The sequence below is a fragment of the Pundamilia nyererei genome, unplaced genomic scaffold, assembly GCF_000239375.1.
Source record: "Pundamilia nyererei isolate P.nyererei 1_Seehausen unplaced genomic scaffold, PunNye1.0 scaffold00040, whole genome shotgun sequence".
NCBI lineage: Eukaryota > Metazoa > Chordata > Actinopteri > Cichliformes > Cichlidae > Pundamilia > Pundamilia nyererei.
The window spans coordinates 2616961-2639200 of NW_005187441.1; the positions used below are offsets into that span (position 1 = coordinate 2616961).

General features: G+C 38.4%; 1 protein-coding gene across 2 annotated transcripts in view; it reads left to right on the forward strand.

Moving 5' to 3' along the window:
- Positions 1–22240, forward strand: part of LOC102199645 (E3 ubiquitin-protein ligase Midline-1) — a 92426-nt gene that overhangs the window by 38706 nt on the left and 31480 nt on the right. For both annotated transcript variants that reach the window (XM_005730970.2, XM_005730969.2), the window contains exon 2: positions 13869–14662. In XM_005730970.2, the coding sequence (XP_005731027.1) occupies positions 13937–14662 (726 nt within the window). In that variant the 5' untranslated portion in view covers positions 13869–13936. The remainder of the gene's footprint in view (positions 1–13868; positions 14663–22240) is intronic.

The window sequence follows — 22240 nt, forward strand, 5'->3', positions numbered from 1 at the left end:
TATACTAAAAGGTTGAGTGGAGGATTATACCACGGTGCAGTGACCCAGCACTGCAAATAACTTTCCACTAATGTGGCAATATGGTCAGTAAAACCTGTGATCCTGAATCTTTCTGAACAGAAACATAGAGAAATGGAAGAAGAAAAATGAAAATAAATAAATGAATAATTGAAGTCGAACTCTTCTTCAACATCTAAATCCTTGTCTCGTTCGCTAAATGTAAATGACAGTTTTGCTTCTCTGACTAAATTAATGAGTGGCCACACATTCTGCATGATGCTTCCCCGCTGAACAAGTAGTTGTTGTATTGCCTGGTGAATTTGGAAATCATAACTAAAAAATATACTGATAAGAGTCTGTAGTATGGAGCAGAGTGATGTTAGTGTGGTCAAATTTATGATAAAAAGAGCCTGAAATTTTACGGATAAAATCTAAAGATTTAATCTAGCATCCTTAAACAAATCAGTTCAATTTCTGTAAGTCTCTTTGCACATTGTTAATGGCATTTTTTTTTGCTTTTTGGGTCATTTGATTCCACATATTATCAGCTAAGAACCTTTGACTATTTCACCATGAAATAATAAAAACACAAAACCTAAACTAAATCCATAGACTGTAAAAGATGGACATAGCCATGTGACTACACTCACTGATATTGTCACCTATGGATTTCTAATTATTCCAGCATCATAGTTGTTGCCATCTTGGCTTTCTGGAACCAGAAGTTATCACATTAATAGCGAATGCTAAGCAGTTTGATTAGGAAGCTTTAAAGATAACTACTAATCAGTGCTAAGTAACATATTGAATATGCTACACCAAAATTCAAGCAGACTTTCTGGTTTAGCAACATAGAAAACAATGTAGTTTGTCACATCATTGTATTCAAAATGCTAAGTGTGTTCAGAAGTCCAGTTCAGCGACGTAGGTTAGCAGGAGGTAAAGCTAGCAGGCAGCAATCAGGTACAGTTGCCTTTGTTGGCACACAATGATTTCTGCCATGCATTAAAAATCTGAATGCCCTGAGTTAACCTCTCCCAAGTTCTAAATGCTGCTTTCAGTCTTTGTAAACTTTGTAAACATTTTCTGTTTAAAAATTTTTTCTTCAAATGTCTTTATAATTTTGTCACTTCAACTGGCATCCATCAACTCACTCTTAGGTATGCATTAGAGTCTTGGTAGGTTGGAGTCTTTGTCTTATGTGGGCAGCATGAATTAACTTTTGGAGCCATCCTCAAGTAGGTCATACTTTCTCAGAGTATTAAAAAGAAACAAAAATGAAGATCCCAAAGATCAGCACTGCTTTTAAATTGTTTATGTAACATGAAGTTTCAGTTTTACTAATGGAAGGCAAAATCAGTGATCCTCTCAGCATGCTGCCTGAAAAAACACCCCTTCACAGGTGTCAGGTTGGGGTGTTCGGTTCTGAAAAAACATTGCGGACATTTGATACGCATCAAGGGACTTACTCAATCAGCTGCGGCTCGGGAGATGTGTTTGGAATATCCATCATTCTTGAGGTCTTGGATAGGTTGAATACCATCATGCTTTTTGACATTCCTAACCTTCTAGTTCAACATAAACACAGATGACTTGAAGCCTTGTATTAAAAATCTAGTATAATTGTTAGCATATTCCACATCTCTGGTGTCATGACACAAGGTGCCCTGTGGAACAGGGTCATTTAGGCATTTCAGGCAGGTTAAACTGAGTTTATATAGAAGTAATCAGCTTTTTCTTGAAGAAGCAGACGTCCAAGGTGACTGCTTGACCACAACTTAACAAATTCTCAACAAGATGAAATCCTAATTTCCAACAAGTTAAAAATCTTCAAACACAAAAGAAAATCTGAGTTTTTCCACAGAGAGATCTGTGCACGACTATAAGATAGTCATTGTTTTATGTAGGAAAGCCTTAATAACATGTAAATATAACTCGATAAGAAGGATATTTTGCATCTGTAATCTTAATTGCCCTGAATAGTTCCCGAAAACAAGATCTTTTTGCATGCTACACTGCATGAGTCATGCAAATGCTGCATGAGTGGTGTTTATCCCACTAGTGCTCTGTTCATGCATGCAAACACTGGCTTACCTAATCTTTACCAGCTCTCTGGGGCCATTTTCACATCGAAAACATTTCATTATCCAATCAAAGTTGCTATGATAATTTAGCACTTCAGGGCATAACCACAGTTTAATCACTTTCATCTCCACTAGGGGATCCGAAGCACATATTTTGAGGCAGCATTAAGGCATTATAGAATAATTGTGCTCATGGAAGAAGACATTAACTAAACCTGTAGTGTCTGGAAATGCAGCATATGAGAGTTCAGTGAGTGCTCTCTTTTCTGCAGTCAGTCTTATGTCAAATAGCCAACTGAGGATCTTACTGTACAGTTTGAAAAGTGAACCAGAAGTAACGTTGAAGTGCATCAGCTTTTAAGGATTGGACAGTAAATGGCACTTAACTGAACTGTTGCTGCGTTGATTTCTATTACAGTGTGAATTCAAGCTAGTGTGATGTGTGATTATCAAAAGGTGTCAGAAAAGTGTGACATTTTGTTTCCAGCTAAGTGTAGGGTGTTTTTTTCTACCCCAATTCAAAAAGATGACTATTACACTCTCAGCTCTGTATTTTTGCTCTTGGACTCTACTAAAGTCACATTGCGTGATTCAAAGTTCAAAATGACGCTTGTTCATGTATGATGAGCCTTGGCGCAGTCATCCACTTCATCTCTGAGTGTTTTAGCTGCCTTTCCCTTTCCTTTAAGCCCACTTTCTTCTAATTGGCAGACCACATTAGCGATAACCCCTGTGACATCATTTAGAGTTGAGAGTAGAAAAAATCAAAAACAAAGTGTTTAGAGCTGCTGATTACACATGCTTATTGTTGAACCTTTGGCCACAGAGCCTAAAACAGCGCTAACCGTTCTGGCACACAGTGAGGATTTTGCGATTAATTTTCCATAAAATGTTTTACATTTGTTTATTGCATGAATTTATGGGCAATATGTTGAGATCACCAGGTTTTAAAAGTTATATAGGATATAGAAATCCTTTACTAATAGATGATAAAGGCACCTTTGCATGTTTGGATGCGGTGGGAGAGTACAGATCATTCACCCTGACAAAAACTGTCCTTGACAACAGCAGCTTTTGAGTTGTTAACATAATCTCCGCCCCCCTACCGCCCTCCATTTTCACATGCGCCACTGTACCCAATCTGGGTCACACAAGTGAGATCCCAGACAGACCCTGCCACACACGCACCGGCTCACACACGCACCCACACCACATTCACAAATGTCACCCTTTATTATAATCACTAATAGCTTCTGCATCCCAGACTATCACCAGCCAATCCTGTTAGGTGTGACTGACCGCTTCGAAACATGAAAGGCCGGGATTGGTCACAGCCAGTATTGTAGGAAGCTGGTTAGGGATCAGCATGGCAGGGTATCTGGAATCAGACAAAAGCTTTGAGTATGTGCGTGCGTGTGGCAACTGCTACTGTTGGTAACTTGTTAAATATCCAGTCTCATACTGTAGTGAACATGAAGGAGAAGTTAGGGAGGTAGAAGGAAGGAAGGAAAGGAAATGGGAAAAAGATTTTGAGTTCTAATCCTCCCTTGAACACTCAAAAAGCTTTTTTTACATTTAGCGAACTGATTTGTTTGGACTTCGTTAGCTTCAACTCTGGGCATGTTCCTCACCCAACTTTTTTGTCCTCTGTCCTATTTGGACTCATGACAACTACACCTGTGAGCAAGGCTGTTGAATATATAAAATGAATTTCCTTGGACTTCAAGATTTATTACATACAAGACGAGCCAGAAGGCTAATAGTGCAGGAAAACATTGTAGAAAAATGCTGGATGCAGGAAGATACTATGTAACATGATGATGTATCAGCTCAACAATTCTCAGTTAACAGAATTTACATTTTAATTTGTAAGTTTATTATAAAATGCTGCTTTTTACAGTTTTGTCATGGTGAAAGTCACGGACACTGCAACATACTTTAGTAACTGAGCACAGTATTGAGGCATGTGTTCTGATATAAAGTATGAACATAATGCAACACTTGTAGCACAACTAAATATTTTAGCTAATGTAATAATTTGGACCTGGAATTCCAGAGCTTCCCGGATGTGACCGTTAATTATTGATGGCCAAGTACAATGAAATTGTATATTAAGTAGAACGTTTAAACAAAAAGAGGAAGTTCAAAACATTTACTTAGATTTTACATTTAATAAAAAATCTGTGTAATTTAAAACATTTGGTTGTGCACAGTTAATATTAATCTCCTCTGACCTTAGCAAGGAGAGAAAGCCCCCGAAAAGGCTCCTTGTTCTCAACAACCGCACGAGGTTGAGGGTTAATCTCTCTAGCTCTCCAGCCCTCCTATGAAACCAGATTATAGGATTTGCAATTCAGGGAAAAACATAAACATTTGAGGGATCTTTAAAATTCTTTGACATATTGGTGTATGTGAGGTGTCAAATGGTTTAGATGTTGGCAAAAAAGCGAAGCCAAGTAGAGGTTGCACTGAAGAGCTCACAAAAATGTAAATAATTTATTCAGCTTTTTTATAAAAATGTGAATAATTGAGAGCTGCTTCTTTTTCTCTCTCTGTCCCAGTTGCTAAAGTAGGCGATGTTTGTGGGCAGTTTAGGCAAAATGGTACCTGACAATCCAACGCGGACAGGTTCTGGTCACCTTTACCCTGAGCGCATTTTGAATCTATTACAGATTCAATTTCCATTTTGAAGTTTGAGCAGGAAAAGACTTTGCGGTGTGTAAAATGTAACATTAAAAAGGCTGACAGCCAGATATCGTCATGTTTTGGCTCGGCTTCTGATGCTTTGCCCTCTTTCGCTCGGTTCTAACATTTCGCTGTGTGTTTGCTATTTTCTGCCTCTCTGAGTTAAGAGCAAATTGGAACAGCGAGATCATAAAGTGACACACACATGCAGTGTGTATGCTTATTATGTGAGCCAGGTCAACGGGGATGACCTACTTCTCAGTTCTGCTCCGTGCGCTGCCACAGTCGCACACGTCAAATCACCAAATGGACCCTGCACCCAAATGTGAGGTTTTTTTCATAGCTTTTTTGGGTGCTTATTGCCGAGTAATTTCTTTTATGCAATTTACTCAAAGCTATCTGGTAATGGAATCTCTCTACACTTCCACGTGGAAGTGTCACTCATTTCAGTTGAGTTTTTCGGGTTTTTGTGCAGTTGAAGAATTCATTGTGCTGAAAAAAAATCTGAAAAAGCAATGCAATCAAATTTCCCTGAAGCAAAATTTTAAGAGAACAAATGATCACGAATTAAGTTTTATTACAAAAACATATAAAACATATCAGTGTTTAGACCTGCAGTTAGCAACAATTATCATCTTCATTATGAGTGTCTCAGTACATTATGTAAAAGTGCAGCGCTCAGTCTTTCCCTTTAAATCGAACACAGAATCTCTCTCTCACTCATCTGGGGATTTTTTTTTGTCTGCATCATTCTCTTGTTGAATCAGTTTTTAGAAAATGGAGAGAAAAGAAAGAGGTCCTATGAAAATTTTAACAGTTCAAACTACAAGGGGAAAGGAAAGCGGCAACCTTCGTGGACCTGACGTTAATGAAAGATTTAGAAGTCGAATGCAGACTAATGGGGGGAGCCGGGCCCAAATATAAACAGGAAGGGAGATCAAAAGTTGACAGAGGCTTAATTTCCAAATGAATTTATTAGTTATTTTCAGATACATTTGTATGTGGCGTGAGTGAGCATTTGTCTAAATATGAACTCATTTCTAAAAGGTACTTTAACCTCTAACCCAACCTTGTCTGTCTGTCTCAACAAACACTCGTTGCTACACACACCAAATCTTTGGTAGTCTCTTTAAATACTTAGGGTTTGGTTTAGGATGAGGGTTAAAGTAGATTAGCTAGAGTACTTAGAAATCACAGGGATAAAAGTTGGGTTTGATTTAACCCTCACTGAATAAGTGAACGCTGAAATAACGGCCAGTTGCAAAAGGTTATGTGTTGGCATTCATGGATCAGAGATCATATGAAAGTTACTTTTCTTTTTCAAAATAAAACAGCAGGCATTTCAGCGAGGCATCGGGGCAATGACATTTGTGCCCGCTCAAAATAGAAATGTAGCATTTTGGGCTTGTGTCATGATGTAACATGAGATGAGTAGAGACAGAAACAGAAACGGAGGAAGACTGAGATAAACAAATGTCAATCTGATCCTTCGGAGCCTATCATATCTATTGAATATTATATTGCCATTTCTGAGGAAAAGGTCACTGAGAGAGTTTCACTGAATGTTATTACAGTTTGTGCTTTCTGACTGAATTTTTCGTGGTTAAAGCAATGAAATTAAACTGCCTCCTTATTTGCCTTGAGATTTGTAGACTCTCAAAATCCTCTTCGTGGGAACATTCGTTGATTTTACATGACGAGCCTTTTCACGATGCAGTAAAATTGTTATCATTACATTAGCAATGTATCTGAAAGAGCAGGATCTATTGTTGAAATGCTTCCTTGTTAATGAGTTAAAAAAATCATTTTGCAGGCTCCCCTACATGTAACAGTCAGCAGCTTCAATAACCGCATCCTCTTTGAGGAATGGTTGAAAATACAAAAATGTAAGACAGTAGCTATTTTACAGACAGAAGCAGGGATGCACTGATTGCGAGCACCAACAAACAGCCAGTAAACAGTCAGTAAACAATAGATCTTAATCAATGTTATAACTGCTTAAATAGCAGTTTAAAAAGGTCTTTTAGCTTTTCAGGGTACTAAACACTTGAGCTGAGCTAACACCACGTACAGTACATAGAGTTCACTGGCAGTAGTAATTATTAATTAGTAAGTATTAGTAAGTAGTAGTAAGTAAGTATTGCATAATGGCTGGTTGAGACTACACCTAAACTAGCAAAGTTTCATGACATAATGATGATTATTGCTAGCAATTTTGTTTGCACTAATGCTAAACCTATAATAGCTGTATAGTTTGGTTGAAAACAGTTTCCTGTTGAAATATGACTCACCTGTAAACAGGCACCTTTAAAAAGTGAAAACATCATTCAAGCTTATTAAAGACTATATAGTATCGTGCTAATAGCTAACACTGTATGACCAAGGCAAACGATTAAAGTATCGTGTAACGTGTACAATGGCATTATTACTCATTACACAGCAGGATAGAGCTGCTAACATAAGCTAAAATTCAAAACATCATGAATCTGTATTTTTTGCACAACCTTAAATAGTTAAATAATGAATAACAATTGCAGATTGTTCCAAGCAGATAGATGAATATAGACAGAGAAAAACTGATTATTTTAATGAAACGCGACATTTAGAACTTCTTTGAAAGCAGCTGTTACACAACATTTCGATAAACTAGATAAATATGTTGTGAACATTTTTAGTCTACACACAAAATTATTAAGCATTTTAATGAAAGATGAAGAACAAAAATATAATGAGCCTTTTCCTATTTTTATACATAGACTTCTATAAATTAGATAGATGTCATTTTGGATGAGGCACTATCCAGCATCCCATAAAAATATAGCTGCAAGTAATGTTAGGGACATCAGTTCCTGTTCAGAATGAAACATTTTCTTCACATGCTGAAGCTGCAGAGAAACAGAGGAGAAATGACTGCGGAGGAGTCTTCCACCGCTCATTCAGCTTTGTATTGCCCCCCACTGAACGCTATTGGTACTGACATTTCAGTGGTTCCAGCACAGCAGACGAGTCTTTCACACATAGTGGCAGCTCTGACAGTCATGGGGCACAAAGTGATGGTGGGAAAAATAAACAACTCTGATTCCATCAAGTTTTTCCTCCACTCTCAATGGCCTTTCTCCCCCCTCTCTCTCTTGCTTTCTCTTCTTTGCCTCCAGTTTTTTTAAAGTACTTCTTTACATCCCCTTTCCACTCGTTCTTCTTCTGTTTTGTGCTCTGTCACCTCAAAACATGGTTCAACAGTGTCACCTATGGTGTGTTGAGAGGCATTTCATCTTGTCTCACCTGCCAATTTGGATTTGTGTAACTATGCATGTCTATATGTAAGCGCAGATTTAGATTTGTGTGTGTTCTTTTGTCAGACTGAGGGTTTTTTTCTCTTCATCCTTTCGTGCCTCCAGGTTTCCTCCCTCCCCTTTCAAACCTGTCAGAGCTTCGTCAATGTCTAACTTTTTTTTGGCTTTGTCAGGAAGTTATTTTTTCCTGCATCTACCTTCTCTACTTTGTTTGTTAGTTGGCTGACAGCTGTGTGCTGGAATGGAGTGCATAAAAAATAGTCCTTAGACTGGTCCAATTGATATTTAGTTCATTTATGCACTTTTATTACCTTCAAACAGACAACACTCATGCATTAGATTTCTTTTGTTTTAATGGTTATGCTTTGTATTAACCTCATTGTGATAAGTCTAGAGAGTCTGATTAACAAAAGGAAGCATGCTCCAGAAGGAGTGGAACTGTTTTACACTTCAAGAATACCTGAGAATTAAATAGAACTTTTTTTAATGTAATATTGGATGATTGTGGTCTTTTTCAGTGAGCTATTTAATCTAGTTCATCTTTTAATTAACAACAGTCGATCAATAGTCCTCTGCTATCAGTGTGGAACAAGTGGAACATAATGAACCAGTTAGAGGACATCCGATTGGCCGAGCTCACACATTTTTTAATATTAACTTCATCAACGTGGTTGGATTGTCACATTTTTTAACATCTTTTAAAAACAAATGCAAGCCTCAAACTAATTTAAAGGATAAATGTTTGCAAGTTTGCCAGCTAATCTTAGCCAGTTTGTGCCGGCCCTTTTTTCTGTCAGCTTGAGTCACGTTGAGATGTTTGTTACTGATAGAAAAAGGGGAAATTATTAAACATGTGCAGAAAGATTGTACAAACACATTAGCTTTAAATGCCCAGTCGCTTATTAGTGAAAACTCATTACAGATATTAATAAATAGGGCAAATACAATTTGCTGCCCTATAGGAATACTTTAAAAAAAATCACCTGATACACAATGCTATATGGTTTTATATTTTAGTATCTTATAAACTGATGATTACTAGATTGCATAAAAGTGCACTGAACAGTAAAAAAAGCTGATGTTTCAGTAAATAGTTATCATTCACTTTAGCTTATGAGGCTCTACTAGAACCACTTGCATCATTCATTCCCCTCACAACTGCCATGGTTGGTCATTTTGACCCTGTCCTGCAACAATAGCAGAAATCCAAAGAAATCACCTTGAAGGAGGGAAGATGTGTCATCTAATTTTTCTAATTATAAGTAGGATTTAACAAAATATGTTTTTAGGATTAAGTTTTAAGGGTTTCATTAGTTTTATTGAAATAACATATGTAACATATTAGATATTAGAATCCATAGATAAACAAATAAACAAAGGGTATTATAAACATATCTAAATTATTTTATTATTATAGTAGAACATTATAAAAAAAGTTAAAAAAAAGATGTTTGGCTAATGCATCATATCTAATTAAGCTAAAATAAAGAGGATACCAGATTTAACAGGTTACAATGACCTCTTTTCAGTCTTACCAGCAAGTTAAGTTAGCTTAACTTAGCTTAGTCTTCCAACTGTTAGGCTAATGGTGTACAGCTATTCAAGGGCTTGTTTTTTTGGCTTTAAATGACAACATATGCATTTAGTTCAAGTTCTAGAGTTTGTCTAGAAAATTACTTATCAAGCTTTTCGGCATCTTTAGCCACAAGCTAGTTGCTAACTTAGTATGGCTACTATTGGTTGCATGCCAGGTAAAAGTAGGATTTAAGAAGATTTTTTGTTGTCACAAAAAACTTTACACACCTGACAGGAGTTAAAATACAGAGATTGATGATAACTCTTCCCTACACAAGTCGCAGCCTCTTGTTGTAAAAAATCATAAAAAAAGTTGAAAGATTTGGGTTTGTCCCAATCTTACATTGCTTGCATTTAGGTAGGAGTGAATTTGGAGCTCTTCTGCCATGATCTTACATTTGGAGAAGTCTGTGTGTTAAGTTTGTGTTTACATACATGACCGCAGATGCATACTGTCAAATACTTGGGCTAAATAAGATTACATCTCACCCTACTACATAAACTTTGCTCCCTCATGTTGAAACTGCTCATTTAGTGATTATTTAGCTTCAGAGCTGCTGTAAGCTAACATCCAACGATGCTGTTATGAAAAGGCAATTCGACCAAAAGAATAACAGTATACGCTAACCCTTTCAACCCTCCAAGTTTTATTTGACAGTCGGAAAGCTCGGGGCTCACTGACAGATTAGTTGCCATTATAAGCACCTCAGAGAGGATCTTAGATGTTTCAGAGTAGGTGTTTTGTGCTAATGAGTATGTATCACTGTGTGTGCACATGCTGCAATGCCAGTGTAGATGAGTGTGTCTCTCTGAGTGTTTGTTTTTAACAGTCCAAGCAAACACATACCCATTCCGTTTCATTTAAAGCATGCGATTGCCAAATCACTCCCATCTCCCACATTCAATTACTTGCATTTTCCTCTGTATATCCTTCCATATTTGCTTGATTCCAGCATTTGGCGTTTCCCTTCTGATATAAATGTAAGAGATCAAGGGCTTGCTTGGTAATACGTCTATGTACACAGTTCCCCCCATCCCATCTCTTTCACCAGCTCATCAGGTCTCACAGTAAATATCTGATCTCAAATATCACAGGTACTAAAAGTGGTGGTTGGACTGTGCTGAGCTCATATGAGGACAGTTTATCTGCAGCACTTGTTTTTTTGTTTTTTTCCCCAGAGGATGAGAGGAAGCCATGCATAAAGATAGATTAGAGAATGAAGAGGAGATATTCAGAGTGCAGCAGTCCACTCACACGAGTTTTAATCTCAGTAAACAGTGACATCTGCTGAAAGGGCCGCACCATGGAGATAAGAGCGGATTTCTTTCCTGCATTTCATTTCATTCCTTGCATTTTTCTTTTGTGTGTGTGTGTGTGTGTGTCACTGTCGTTATTATGCTTAAAGTGTGTAGAAATTGGAGCATGGTTTATAACATCAATTTACGTACTCATTATAATCAAATGCATTCATACTCAAAATCATTTATTTTTCAAATCTCATTGTTTTCAGAATTATCTGTGTGCTAATCTGACATTTTCTTTCTTTCTTTTTTCTTTTTTTGTGCTGTGACACATTTCCTGAAACTGGCAAAGATCCTTTTAGCCCTAAGGGTTGGTTTCACTTTTATTTCACTTCTAAAATAGGGATTTTTTTTCATTGACGTTTTCAGCTACAGTAAAATCCAATTTATCTTCTTAAAATTAACCAAAAGTGTATTAAAAGGCCTAGGGCTATGAGTTCAGAAATGAAGAAAGCATGCACTGTTGAATTTTTAACTTGGAGGCAAAGTCTCAGAGGTAACTTGTCTTTGTTAGAACTGACTGGAAACAGAGCCACACTTATTTATTAGCTTACTTGAGCACTTTTAGTTATATTAATTAGCAGGCAGCTCCCCTTTAATGCTTTCCAACATAATCAGGAATTTATAAAACAGTAAATCTTGCTACATTTTGTTGTTTTGTGTTTCTAAATTTGAGTTGAGTTTGAGCCTCTTCTACATTTTCTTCCTGAGTCTCTTGGAGACATGTTGACAGCACGGAGGTTCACGTGGAAATCCAGAGTCAGCGGCTCTGCAGGAGAAATGAATTGGCATGTGTTCTAATTAGCAACTGACTCCAGATGTGGCAGATGGAGCCACAGCTGTAGTCAATGTTAAAACAAGACTCCCATTTCAACTCGAGTGGTAAAGGTGCATCAAAGTTGAATTTATATGATTTGAGCAAAAGTAAGCTTGAAATAGCTTGAAATGAATGTACGGACGCCTCAAAAGACATAAAAACCCATTAAAAATATCATCAAGCTTCATCAAATTTCATTTCATTTCTTTCCTTTCTTTAATGTGAACCAGGTGAGAAGAACAATCTATAGTCATTTCTTTGAAGCATTATTACTTCCGCCAAAGAGGTTATGTCGAGTTTGTGTGCGAGCCTCATTCAGTCTGTGAACACAGTAGTTTCGGATGAGTTCTGAAACTTTCAGTGTAGCTAGTTAAAACATTTGTCGGCTACCCTTATCTGATCTTGCAGTGCTTCTTGCTAGAACATGATGTACTAGATGACTTGGAACACTAATTATTTTGTCTCACTCAGAGCATGCTGGGAAAATTATACCCCTTCTAGTGCATAGCTAAAAGAAAGATAGTAATGTTACAGAAGGTGCTAGCACAAAATGTACTCTGTGTGTTTATCATGCATCAGGCAATTAAATATTATTTGAGAAAACATGAGTGGGATCAGCCTTCTGTAGCCAAAATGAGTAGAGCACAAACATATATCCCATAATCCCACCCATTTAAGAGCAAGTTGGAAAAAAAATACGTCTTCAACCTGCTCTTAGACTTTTGTTAAGGCCTTTTCTGTCACTTGTCTTTTCGGGGCTTCCATGCTGTACTATCTGTACAGTGACTTAATGGTAAAGGACGAGGGATAAAGCGAACCTCACTGCCACTATTGCACACTAGTTACATAAAGTATCTGATTAGTGAGAAGTTGCATTACTGGCTTGTGGCTCAGTAGTTTTAAGTCCAGCCTGACAGATGCTTCTTGACGGCAGCAGCTGCTGCTGATGGTGTGTAATCTTGTTAATCCAAGCATAGGGAAACCTATAGCGTACTGCGGTCAACAACAATGAGAATCACAAAAGGGCACAAAGTGGGTCAACAGCACATCTGCAATGTGGCTGCTATAAAGACCATGAGATATTTGTTAGAGCAACTATATGTTTGGCTTTCAGCCTACAGAATGGTCTTTACGTTTTCTGTTAGTACAATTGAAATGTATATATAAAGCACCAAATCAGTAATACACAACAGAAAACCCCAACAATCAGGCCATATAAATATGGCCTCATATAAATAAGCACTTGGTGTCAGTGGGAAGGAAAAATCCCATTTTAACAGGAAGAAACCTCCAAACTGACTAGCAACATTCTCCTCAGCTTGTTTTTTGATACTAATGCACCTTTTTCTAACTTAGACTGTCTTGAATCTTGCTAATAGGCTCCCAGCTATTTTCACTTTCAAGATTAAGCTTGAGATTTTTTTAAATTTTTGATAAAGGATATCATTAGGGCTGGGTCAGATGACCTAGAACCATGATGAGGAACCTCCCATCAAGCACTGAGCATCTCTCCTGTAGTTTTGCCTTGTCTTTTATTTGTCGCCTTGCTGTGTTCTTCTTTTCGGTCTTCTTTTTAACCTCATTGCTCCGTAGATGGCTGTCTGTTCCTCATCAAAGTGAGTTCTTCCTTCCCACCATCACCACATTTTTGCTCATAGAGAACTGTCTAATAAATGAGGTTTTCTCTCTAATGTTGAAGGGTATGTAGCTTACAAAATAAAGATCCTTGAGGCCACTGTCGCAGGCAGTATATAAACAATTTGGAATTTATAGACCCCTGTGCCTCCTTTCTACTTAATACTGTGGACAAAAGTAGAAGCTCCACAGCCAAATTATCGTCAGGTGTTGATTTTAAACTTCTAAATGCTTATTGGTGGAACATGCTGAACCATGCTAATTAATCTGTTTGCTTAATCTTATTTTCAGTCTTCAGTCAGACGTAGAAAACCCGGTACTTTAAGTCAACTCAGTGGTCTGCTCCATTGAGATATAAGCCCTCCAAAGAAAGCGTAGAGAAGTAAGCTGTTTCACACCATTTAATCACAAATCCCCCTGCTTTCTTTTCCTTTCTCCCTCTCTCTGCTCGCCTCCATCTATTTCTCTGGCCTCCAGACAGCTGAGTGGCTCTTCTGGATTTCGCTGACACTGCGCCTGGTCCCGCCTGGCCTTTTTTAATCAGGATGGACACTCTGGAGTCAGAGCTAACTTGTCCAATCTGCCTGGAGCTCTTTGAAGACCCACTGCTGCTCCCCTGTGCCCATAGCCTGTGCTTCGGCTGCGCCCACCGCATCCTCGTCTCCCACTGCACCACCAACGAATCAGTTCAGAGTATCGGCGCCTTCCAGTGCCCCACCTGTAGATATGTCATTTCCCTGAGTCCAGAGCGTGGACTAGAAGGACTTAAGAGAAACGTGACCTTGCAGAATATTATTGATAGAGTTCAACGGGCCTCATCTTCGGCCGGGCTCCCCCTGCCGCTGTCGTTGCCTGCCCCTCACAGTGGGCCCAACTCTCCCGGCGAGGAAGGTAGCAACCGGTTGGCCCTGGTCCCCCTCAGCGCTGCCATGTCCAGCCCGAGCACACCTCCGGAGCCGGTCCAGTGCCAGTTCTGCGAGCAGGACCCGCCACAGGACGCTGTTAAGACATGCGTAACGTGCGAGGTGTCGTACTGCGACGAATGCCTCAGAGCGACGCACCCCAACAAGAAGCCGTTCACCGGCCACCGGCTCATCGAGCCTATGCCGGACTGCCACCTCAGAGGGCTCCAGTGCCTGGAGCACGAGGAGGAAAAAGTGAACATGTACTGTGTCACTGACGACCAGCTCATCTGCTCACTCTGCAAGTTAGTTGGACGTCACAGGGACCACCAGGTGGCAGCACTGAGCGACCGCTATGAAAAACTCAGGGTAAGCACAGAAATGGATTTTTTTCTCACCCTTCTTATGTTTGCTTAATTGATTTTAATGAAGTTATTTCACATTTGAAATCTTCTAAAAATCCCCATTTTCTAATTAAAACCTGCAAGATCCGTCACATTCTAATGACAGATAAGCTTCTTCTTTGTTCTTTATCTTATACCCATATAATGAATATTAAACTTTAATTTTACTCTGCTCAAAAGTGTGAAATTTTCTATTATCCTTATCCAGGTATCTCACTCGATTATCATGTGAGATTATCATGTGCTGACTTATTATCTCTGCTGAATAATTAAGCAATTAGCATAATCACTGCGCCATGCCACTGTGCCAGGAGGGCGTTCAGAAGCAAGCACACAGAGCGAATATGGGGAGTGTCATTAGTGACGAGGCATGGTGTCTTTAATGAGGTTGCAGGTTAATGAGCACCAATTGCCTGCTGGGTGTAGGTGTGCTTAATTGAGCATGGCTATTACAATGTGCTGGTAATGGAGATGGAGGCAGTGTGTGTCTGTGCGTGTGTGTGTCTTACAGCAAAGATCATGCAGAAGTAAATGTTACCTTGGATGTCCACCAGATGGTTTCTTCTATTAATCTGCCTTTGACTAATATAAGCACTTTGCTGGAGAGTGTCTCCAGTGACTTAGGATTACATTTGCATAATGTTGGAGTATTTTAATGGCTTCTATAAAAGGGAAGGGAGACAAAAAAGGGAAAAAATAGGTCAAAGTAGAAATGGCCAAGGTATAGCGACTTCAGTCCAAAGCCAAGCTTTCATAGTACAAAGCAAAATCCAGAAACTAGGAGTATGCAGTTACCTCCATTTACAAAGCTGAATTAATGAATGCAAGACGCATCACTAGTCTCCACATCACACCCCTGATGATGTAAGTTCACTTTTACCTCACGTTTGTGGTCCTACTAGGCTGCTAGTAATCTGATTTTAGATCAGCACAGAGAAAGTTTTCTCTGGCAAACGGCCTTCTATGTCACACAATGAACACATCACTTCTTCTGTTCAGTTAGAGTAAGCAGGTCAACAGGTCAACAGTTTGCAACAACACTTTCTGTTTTCGAATGCGTCTTTGTCTTCAGTTAAAGTTGAAAATTAGACATTATTTAAGTTATGTAAAACAGTATATAGGCACATACAGATACACTATCACTATTTCAGCTTAGCTTTGTTGAATCATAACCAGTGTTGGAGTCTTTACTCAAAACAAGTAACAGATTACACATTACTCAGTACTTTTCATCTAAGTAAAATGAATGGAAATAAATTGTCTCATACTTACAAGTTAGGAATATCAACCATAGGCTACAGTTCTGCACACAACTCAAATGACTGTCTGAATGAGACACATATACAATCTTTCCTTTAGCATGTACGTATGTAATGTGCCAAGCACACAAAGCAAAGTTGAAAACAAACTCAAAGAGACTTTAAAGGGATCGCCATGGTAATTCTACTTTACAAATAGGGAATGGAGGCTACAACGTCACTGCCTCTGTTACCTGTTGAACTTCAGACTCTGGCTGTTGGGCTGGGGCCAGCATGCGATTAACTTTGTCTTCATTCTGTGCTCTTGACTAGCTTTGTGTTAGCATGTTTTTGTGTAGAGGGTTGCAAAAGAACTGAGATTGTGTTAGCGGTGCTTGTTTCTGTCCTGGACTAATCATGAGCTTGTCCCTTTGTGCTATCAAAGAAAAAAAACTATGTTTCTATCACCACATTTTCCTCCTCCTGCACATGAACTGAAATTAGCTGATTATAGCACAAATGGGTCTGTGAGATATCCCATTAATAATGTTTTTCCATGATCAACATTGACCAGTCACATTTTTGTGATGTCATAGCTTTGAAATATGGAGGAAAGTGTCCTAGGTTGTATAAAACTCTCTTCCAGAAAAAATGAGTCATGTTAAAAGAAAACAAAAACACTGCTGTATAGTTGTTTAGAAGTGGGAATTAGCTATAGAGCACAGGGCTGTAAACATGTTTTTCTGCTTTAAAGTTGGGCATTTTAAGATGCTAATCTACTGGGACTGACTCGCTTTTGGAGGCAGCCTCAAGCAGCAGCTGGAGGAACTGACTTTTTTGTGCTATTTCTGTGTTCCTCTTGGTATCGACCCCAATCATCATGATCCCTACTGGTGCATCCTAAGTATACCCATTTATGCATCTACTGTAGGTTGCAGCTGTGTCACCTCTAATGTCCAGCACAAGCCCATTCACTTAGGTCAAACCTGATGATTTGAATAAAGACAACGTTTGAGCTTTTATGCTGATAAGTCCACACAAGCATACGTGCAACAGGGAGAATAGAGATTCCCCACCACCCCACCAAAGCAGCAGGCAGTGAAATACATGTAACTTTTCCAAAGTGTCATTTAACCAGGGGACATTTTTTGGCCACGTACTACACACACACACACACACACACACACACACACACACACACACACACACACACACACACACACACACACACAGATAGTGTTTATTCAGCCTTGCTAAGCACCCTTAAATAAAATGTCAAGACTGAGCATGGTTCTCCTTTTACAAGGGCTTTGAAATATGTGTTGGTAGTTACCTTACCTTACCACCTTTATTTATAAAGCACTTTAACATAAAACCAGAGTTCACAAAGTGCTGTACATGCTAAAAGCATAAGTAAAGAAAATTAAAATGAGATAAGATAAAATAAATAACTAAAAAACTAAAATAAATTGAAACATGTCAAAACAAATTGAGTCAACCCCTCTAATCAATGCCAAAGGCTTCAGTGAATAAATATGTTTTAAGAAGACTTTTAAATTCAGAGAGAGAAGAGGCCTGCCTAACATGCAAGGGTAGATCATTCCACAACTTTGGAGCAACTACAGCAAAAGCACGATCACCTTTAGATTTATACTTAGTTTTTGGTACCTTAAGGAGCTGCTGATTGGCGGACCTAAGGGAACGGGGAGGTGTATATGGTTGTAGTAGCTCCGAGAGGTAGGGGGGGCCAGGCCATTAAGAGATTTAAAAGCAAATAAGAGAATTTTAAAAACAATCCTAAAATGTACAGGTAGCCAGTGGAGTGAAATTAAAATTGGGGTAATGTGCTCAAACTAAATACACTGACTGAACGTGGTGTTAGGAAGCTGCTGCCTTGTCCACAGAATCGTTTTACTATTATCAAATGAATTATTTTCATTAAAACAACAGCGTCATCATAGTTGGTAATATGTCCTTGGAGAAAGGGCATGCAGTGATATAATCAGAGAAATTGAACCTAACTAAAATCAGTGATTATGATTACATATGTGTGCACCCAATAAATAAGCCTACAAACATTCCCTCCTGCCTTTCTGTTTATCATTGTTTTGTTTTAGAACCAGCTTTGCCTCCAGTGATGGGCTTGATGTTCTTTGTCATTAGATTTAATGTGGGTGCCTCTACCGCCTCATGTTGCCTGTTTCAGCAAATTTAGGCAGAGAAGAAAAATTAGCAGGAAGGCTACAGGTCAGTGCATCATCTAATTATCATGATTTTCTTTCTCCCCGCTCTCCCGCCATTCAACCAGAGAGAAATAGCACAGGTCAGCACACCCTGCAGTTATTATACAAACTAATTATCGCCTATACCACAAAACAAAAACACAACCCCCCCCCCCAAAAAACCCCAAAACAAAACAACTGGATGGCACTCGTGTCTCCTACTTGCACAGAGGTTTTTAAATACTGCCTGTGTAAGCCAAGAAAGTGTGCAAGACAAATTGTTTAGACCAAGCAAACCATGTCATACTTTGAATCCGCGTGAGCAATACTACTGCAGCTCATGTGCATTCCCAAGTTTCAAGCGTTTCTTAACAGTTATGTGAGAGGATACACGTCTAAAACCAAATGAGGGATTTCTGTCACATGTTCCAACTTTGTTATTCAGTCATTTCCCCCCCAAACGTCTTGACATTTACTTCTGACAGGGCTCGTTGGTTAAATGAAGTTCTTGTTGAAATATATAGTCCTCCTGCTGTTTGACATCACTCAGAGTACCTTGTGAGGACACTGACAACAGATGGGAAAACAAAGCATATGTGACTGCTTCATTAACTTGTGAGCGCGCTCGCTCGATTTTTCTCGCACACTTACACAAAAGGAAACATACACACGAAGGCACTAACGTCTACACACACACGGACACACACAGTTTATACACACAGGCATTTCAACGGGCTCTCCATAATCTACTGAAATATTTAAAAGAAAGGAAAACTTCATAAGAATATTAAAATGCAAATTTAAAACAGAACACTTTAAAAGCCAAAGACGGGAAAAAAGTAAAATATAAAGAAAATAACATAATAAAATATGAACCAGTTGAATGAATGAGCAGGTAAGATTAAATCTGAATTTATTAAATAAGTACAAGGTCCATATTAAGTAAAAGCAGTAGAAAAAAGTCATTAGCTTGGCTTTTAACATAGCTCGAGTTGGGGCAGCTCTAGGCCCCAAATGCAGCTGAATCACAACTGTGCACTGGTTTAAAGTCAGTTTGTTGGATTTGGTTTGAACCAGTCCTTGCAGGTCTGAGAGATGTGTCTGCTTTTTGTTTCTTTATTCTGCAATCCAGGTCCTGAAGTTCAGTGCTGTATTACACAAGAAGCCAGAACAAATTGGTTTAATGTGTTCTCTCTTCTTGGTGTGTAGGCAGTATTCTAGTGGCAGCTTTTTAAATGAATTGGGAGGCCAGTAGGAAGGACATTTCTATCCAAGCAAAAACAAAACAAAACATTTTTGCCATCTATAAGTCATAATTTCAGGTAATTTGGTGGTATCTTACATTTTTAACATTGTAAATCACATTTCAGAGAAGATGACATGAAATTTTGAGTTACATATTGTATTTCAAGTTAACCATGTGCTTTGCAACATAACTTTGAAAGTTTATTTTAAAAATCACCAAAGTGCTTGCTCATAGGGGGTCATATGACTCTTGGGCTTTTCTCTGTATGTATTATTGTAGGGTCTGCCTTACAATATAAAGCGCCTTGAGGTGACTGTTTTTATGATTTGGAGCTGTAGAAATAAAATTGATTTGAATTGATTATTTTACCATGTTTTGTGTTAGCTGTCATATAGCTAACATTTGCTCTGTGTTAGCAAGCTACTATTATTAGCTAAACATAATGTTATAAGCCACCACTGAGCTGATGCCATGTACTTTTGGCTACATCTACTCACTCTTTTATATTTAGTGGGGTGTGCCAGTATAATGCAGCTTCATGATATTAGCTTTTTTGTGTTTTGTTTTGTTTTGGTAGCAAGTTGAAATGAACTGTCTTTGCACTTTGTCTCAATGAAATGCAATGGGTATGCAATTAAAAAAATGAAAGAACTAATTTCAGTCATCTCTTTTGAGCTATTATGAAGAAATTGCATTTTTGCGTGCCTAGATGGTGAGAACATCAAATTTGCAATCACTTTACAAACTGATAAATTGACTGTTTGTTACTGAGGTGAAAATTCCAGGGTTTTTTCTTCAAAAAAGTAGAAAAGAACATTAACACAACAGCATTTCTGATCATTCATAAACACGACTTTAAGTCCAGGATAAAAAAAAAGCCCATTGAGCTGAATATTATACATTATCCTTCAAGTTAAAGACAGATTATTGCTAATCACATTAAAAGCCACACTTTATTTTTCAGACCACTGGCTTGTTTTGCTGTCTTCAGTAAGAGTGAGGCTTAAAATATATCTCTGCCTCAGGATAAGTTCTGATTCAAGGCACCACACATGTCACGTCACTTAACTTTAATTCATTTCTGTAAGCTATTACTTTTTCTCTAATCTGTGCATGGCAGTATTTTGTGAGACAATGCATTAAAACCAGACAGCATATAGTCATAAATAAATAAAAGCAATGCTGAGCTATGATTATGCAACACAAGTACATTTAGACACAGACTGTCCTCAGATTTTATGAGCATTGTACAGTATACAGTGAATGTGTTGTGCTTTAAAAAGGCAGGTTGCGTGGTAAACAGAAACAGGGTAGGAAGTAAATTGAGGTCTAACAGAATTACCAAGTAAAGTGCAATGCAATATTAATGCTGAAAAACGCATTTGATATTTAATTTATAAAGACAGAAAACTTTGGGGAGACTTCTTAAACGAGGAGGTCCAGCACGTAGCCTCACTTTGTCAGGTAGTTCCAATAGCTTAAAGCCAAAATGCTCAATCTGTTACAGGTCACCCAATTTTCTTTAGATATGATTTTTCACTTTTTTTTCTTTCATTATAAAGTCTGACAACTTGGAACTGTTTTGGTCATATTTTCTGGAACATTTCATTCATATCACTTTTTGCCCTGATCTGCTGGAGTTTGAGATATCCCCACTCCACAGGGGGTGCGGGGGAGAATATCAGATGATTGGAATAGTTTCCTTCTTTTCCAGTGGCAGTGGTGGTGGTGTGTGTCTGATAAGAGCCATGGAGGTTATTGTGGGAACACCCATCCTTTTTCGGAGATAAAATTACCCCCGTCACAGAGGAGGCAGCTGGGAATAGCTTTTAAAGTCCTTGGCTCTGGGTCTGAGGAGAAAGAACCTTGAGGATAAAAGATGGCAGCTGCTCTTTGTGTGTGTAATTTCAAATCACAGGTTGGTTCTGTTTTGTTGTAATCCATTTTGATTAATCAGCTGCCCTTTAGTGTTAAAAAATACGTGGGGCTGTCAAGTACAAACACATTAAAACATGAGCAGACACAAAAGCTTCTGAACCATAACCTTGGTGATAAGCATGACATTTAGCTCCATGTCTTCCAGCCACCTCATTCATCTTTTATATCATAAAAAATACTTATTCCCTTACATGCTTTGACAGTCCATCCTATCGTCCTGACCTTTTTTCTTCCTTTTTTTAAATGCAACCTTGACTTTGGCAAACAATCTTTAAAGTGGGTCATAAAACAGCAATAAAAAGCTAAATTAAAAATACATATGCTGACAGCCAAAAGCATACAGTGTGTCAGTACAATTTGACATCACACCCTCCTCTGGTGCTGCCGCTGGGTGTGATCAAAAGCTCAACAAGCTTGAAACTTTCAAACAGAGAGAGTGAACACTGCTTCTTCCCTCTGACCACACAGCAGTGATGCCAGAGTGTAGAGGACACTCTGCATCACTTTACTGATGCAGCAAGATGAAAGGTAAACCCATTGGCAATGTTTTTTAGGGGGCAACTGGCTATTCTTTAATATGCCAGTCATATTTATCACCTACAATATTATGGTATAGAGTCACTTAAATCTTCAACAGCTGATCTTCTTGGACTTCTTGAGGAAGGAGTCAGTTAGTTGGTAAATCATCTTTCTCAGCTACCCCCCCCCCCCCCCCAAAAAAAAAAAACAAAAACAAGAAAACACAAAAAAACATCAACAACATCCTGACAAAAAGTGTAAGGAGCATTACCAAAAAAGAATTTCAACAATGTCCTACTTTCTAAACATTCATTCAGTCACATACACACAGCACAGTCACAACATAGTTTGACAAACATAAAATAGTGTTTCTATTTTCA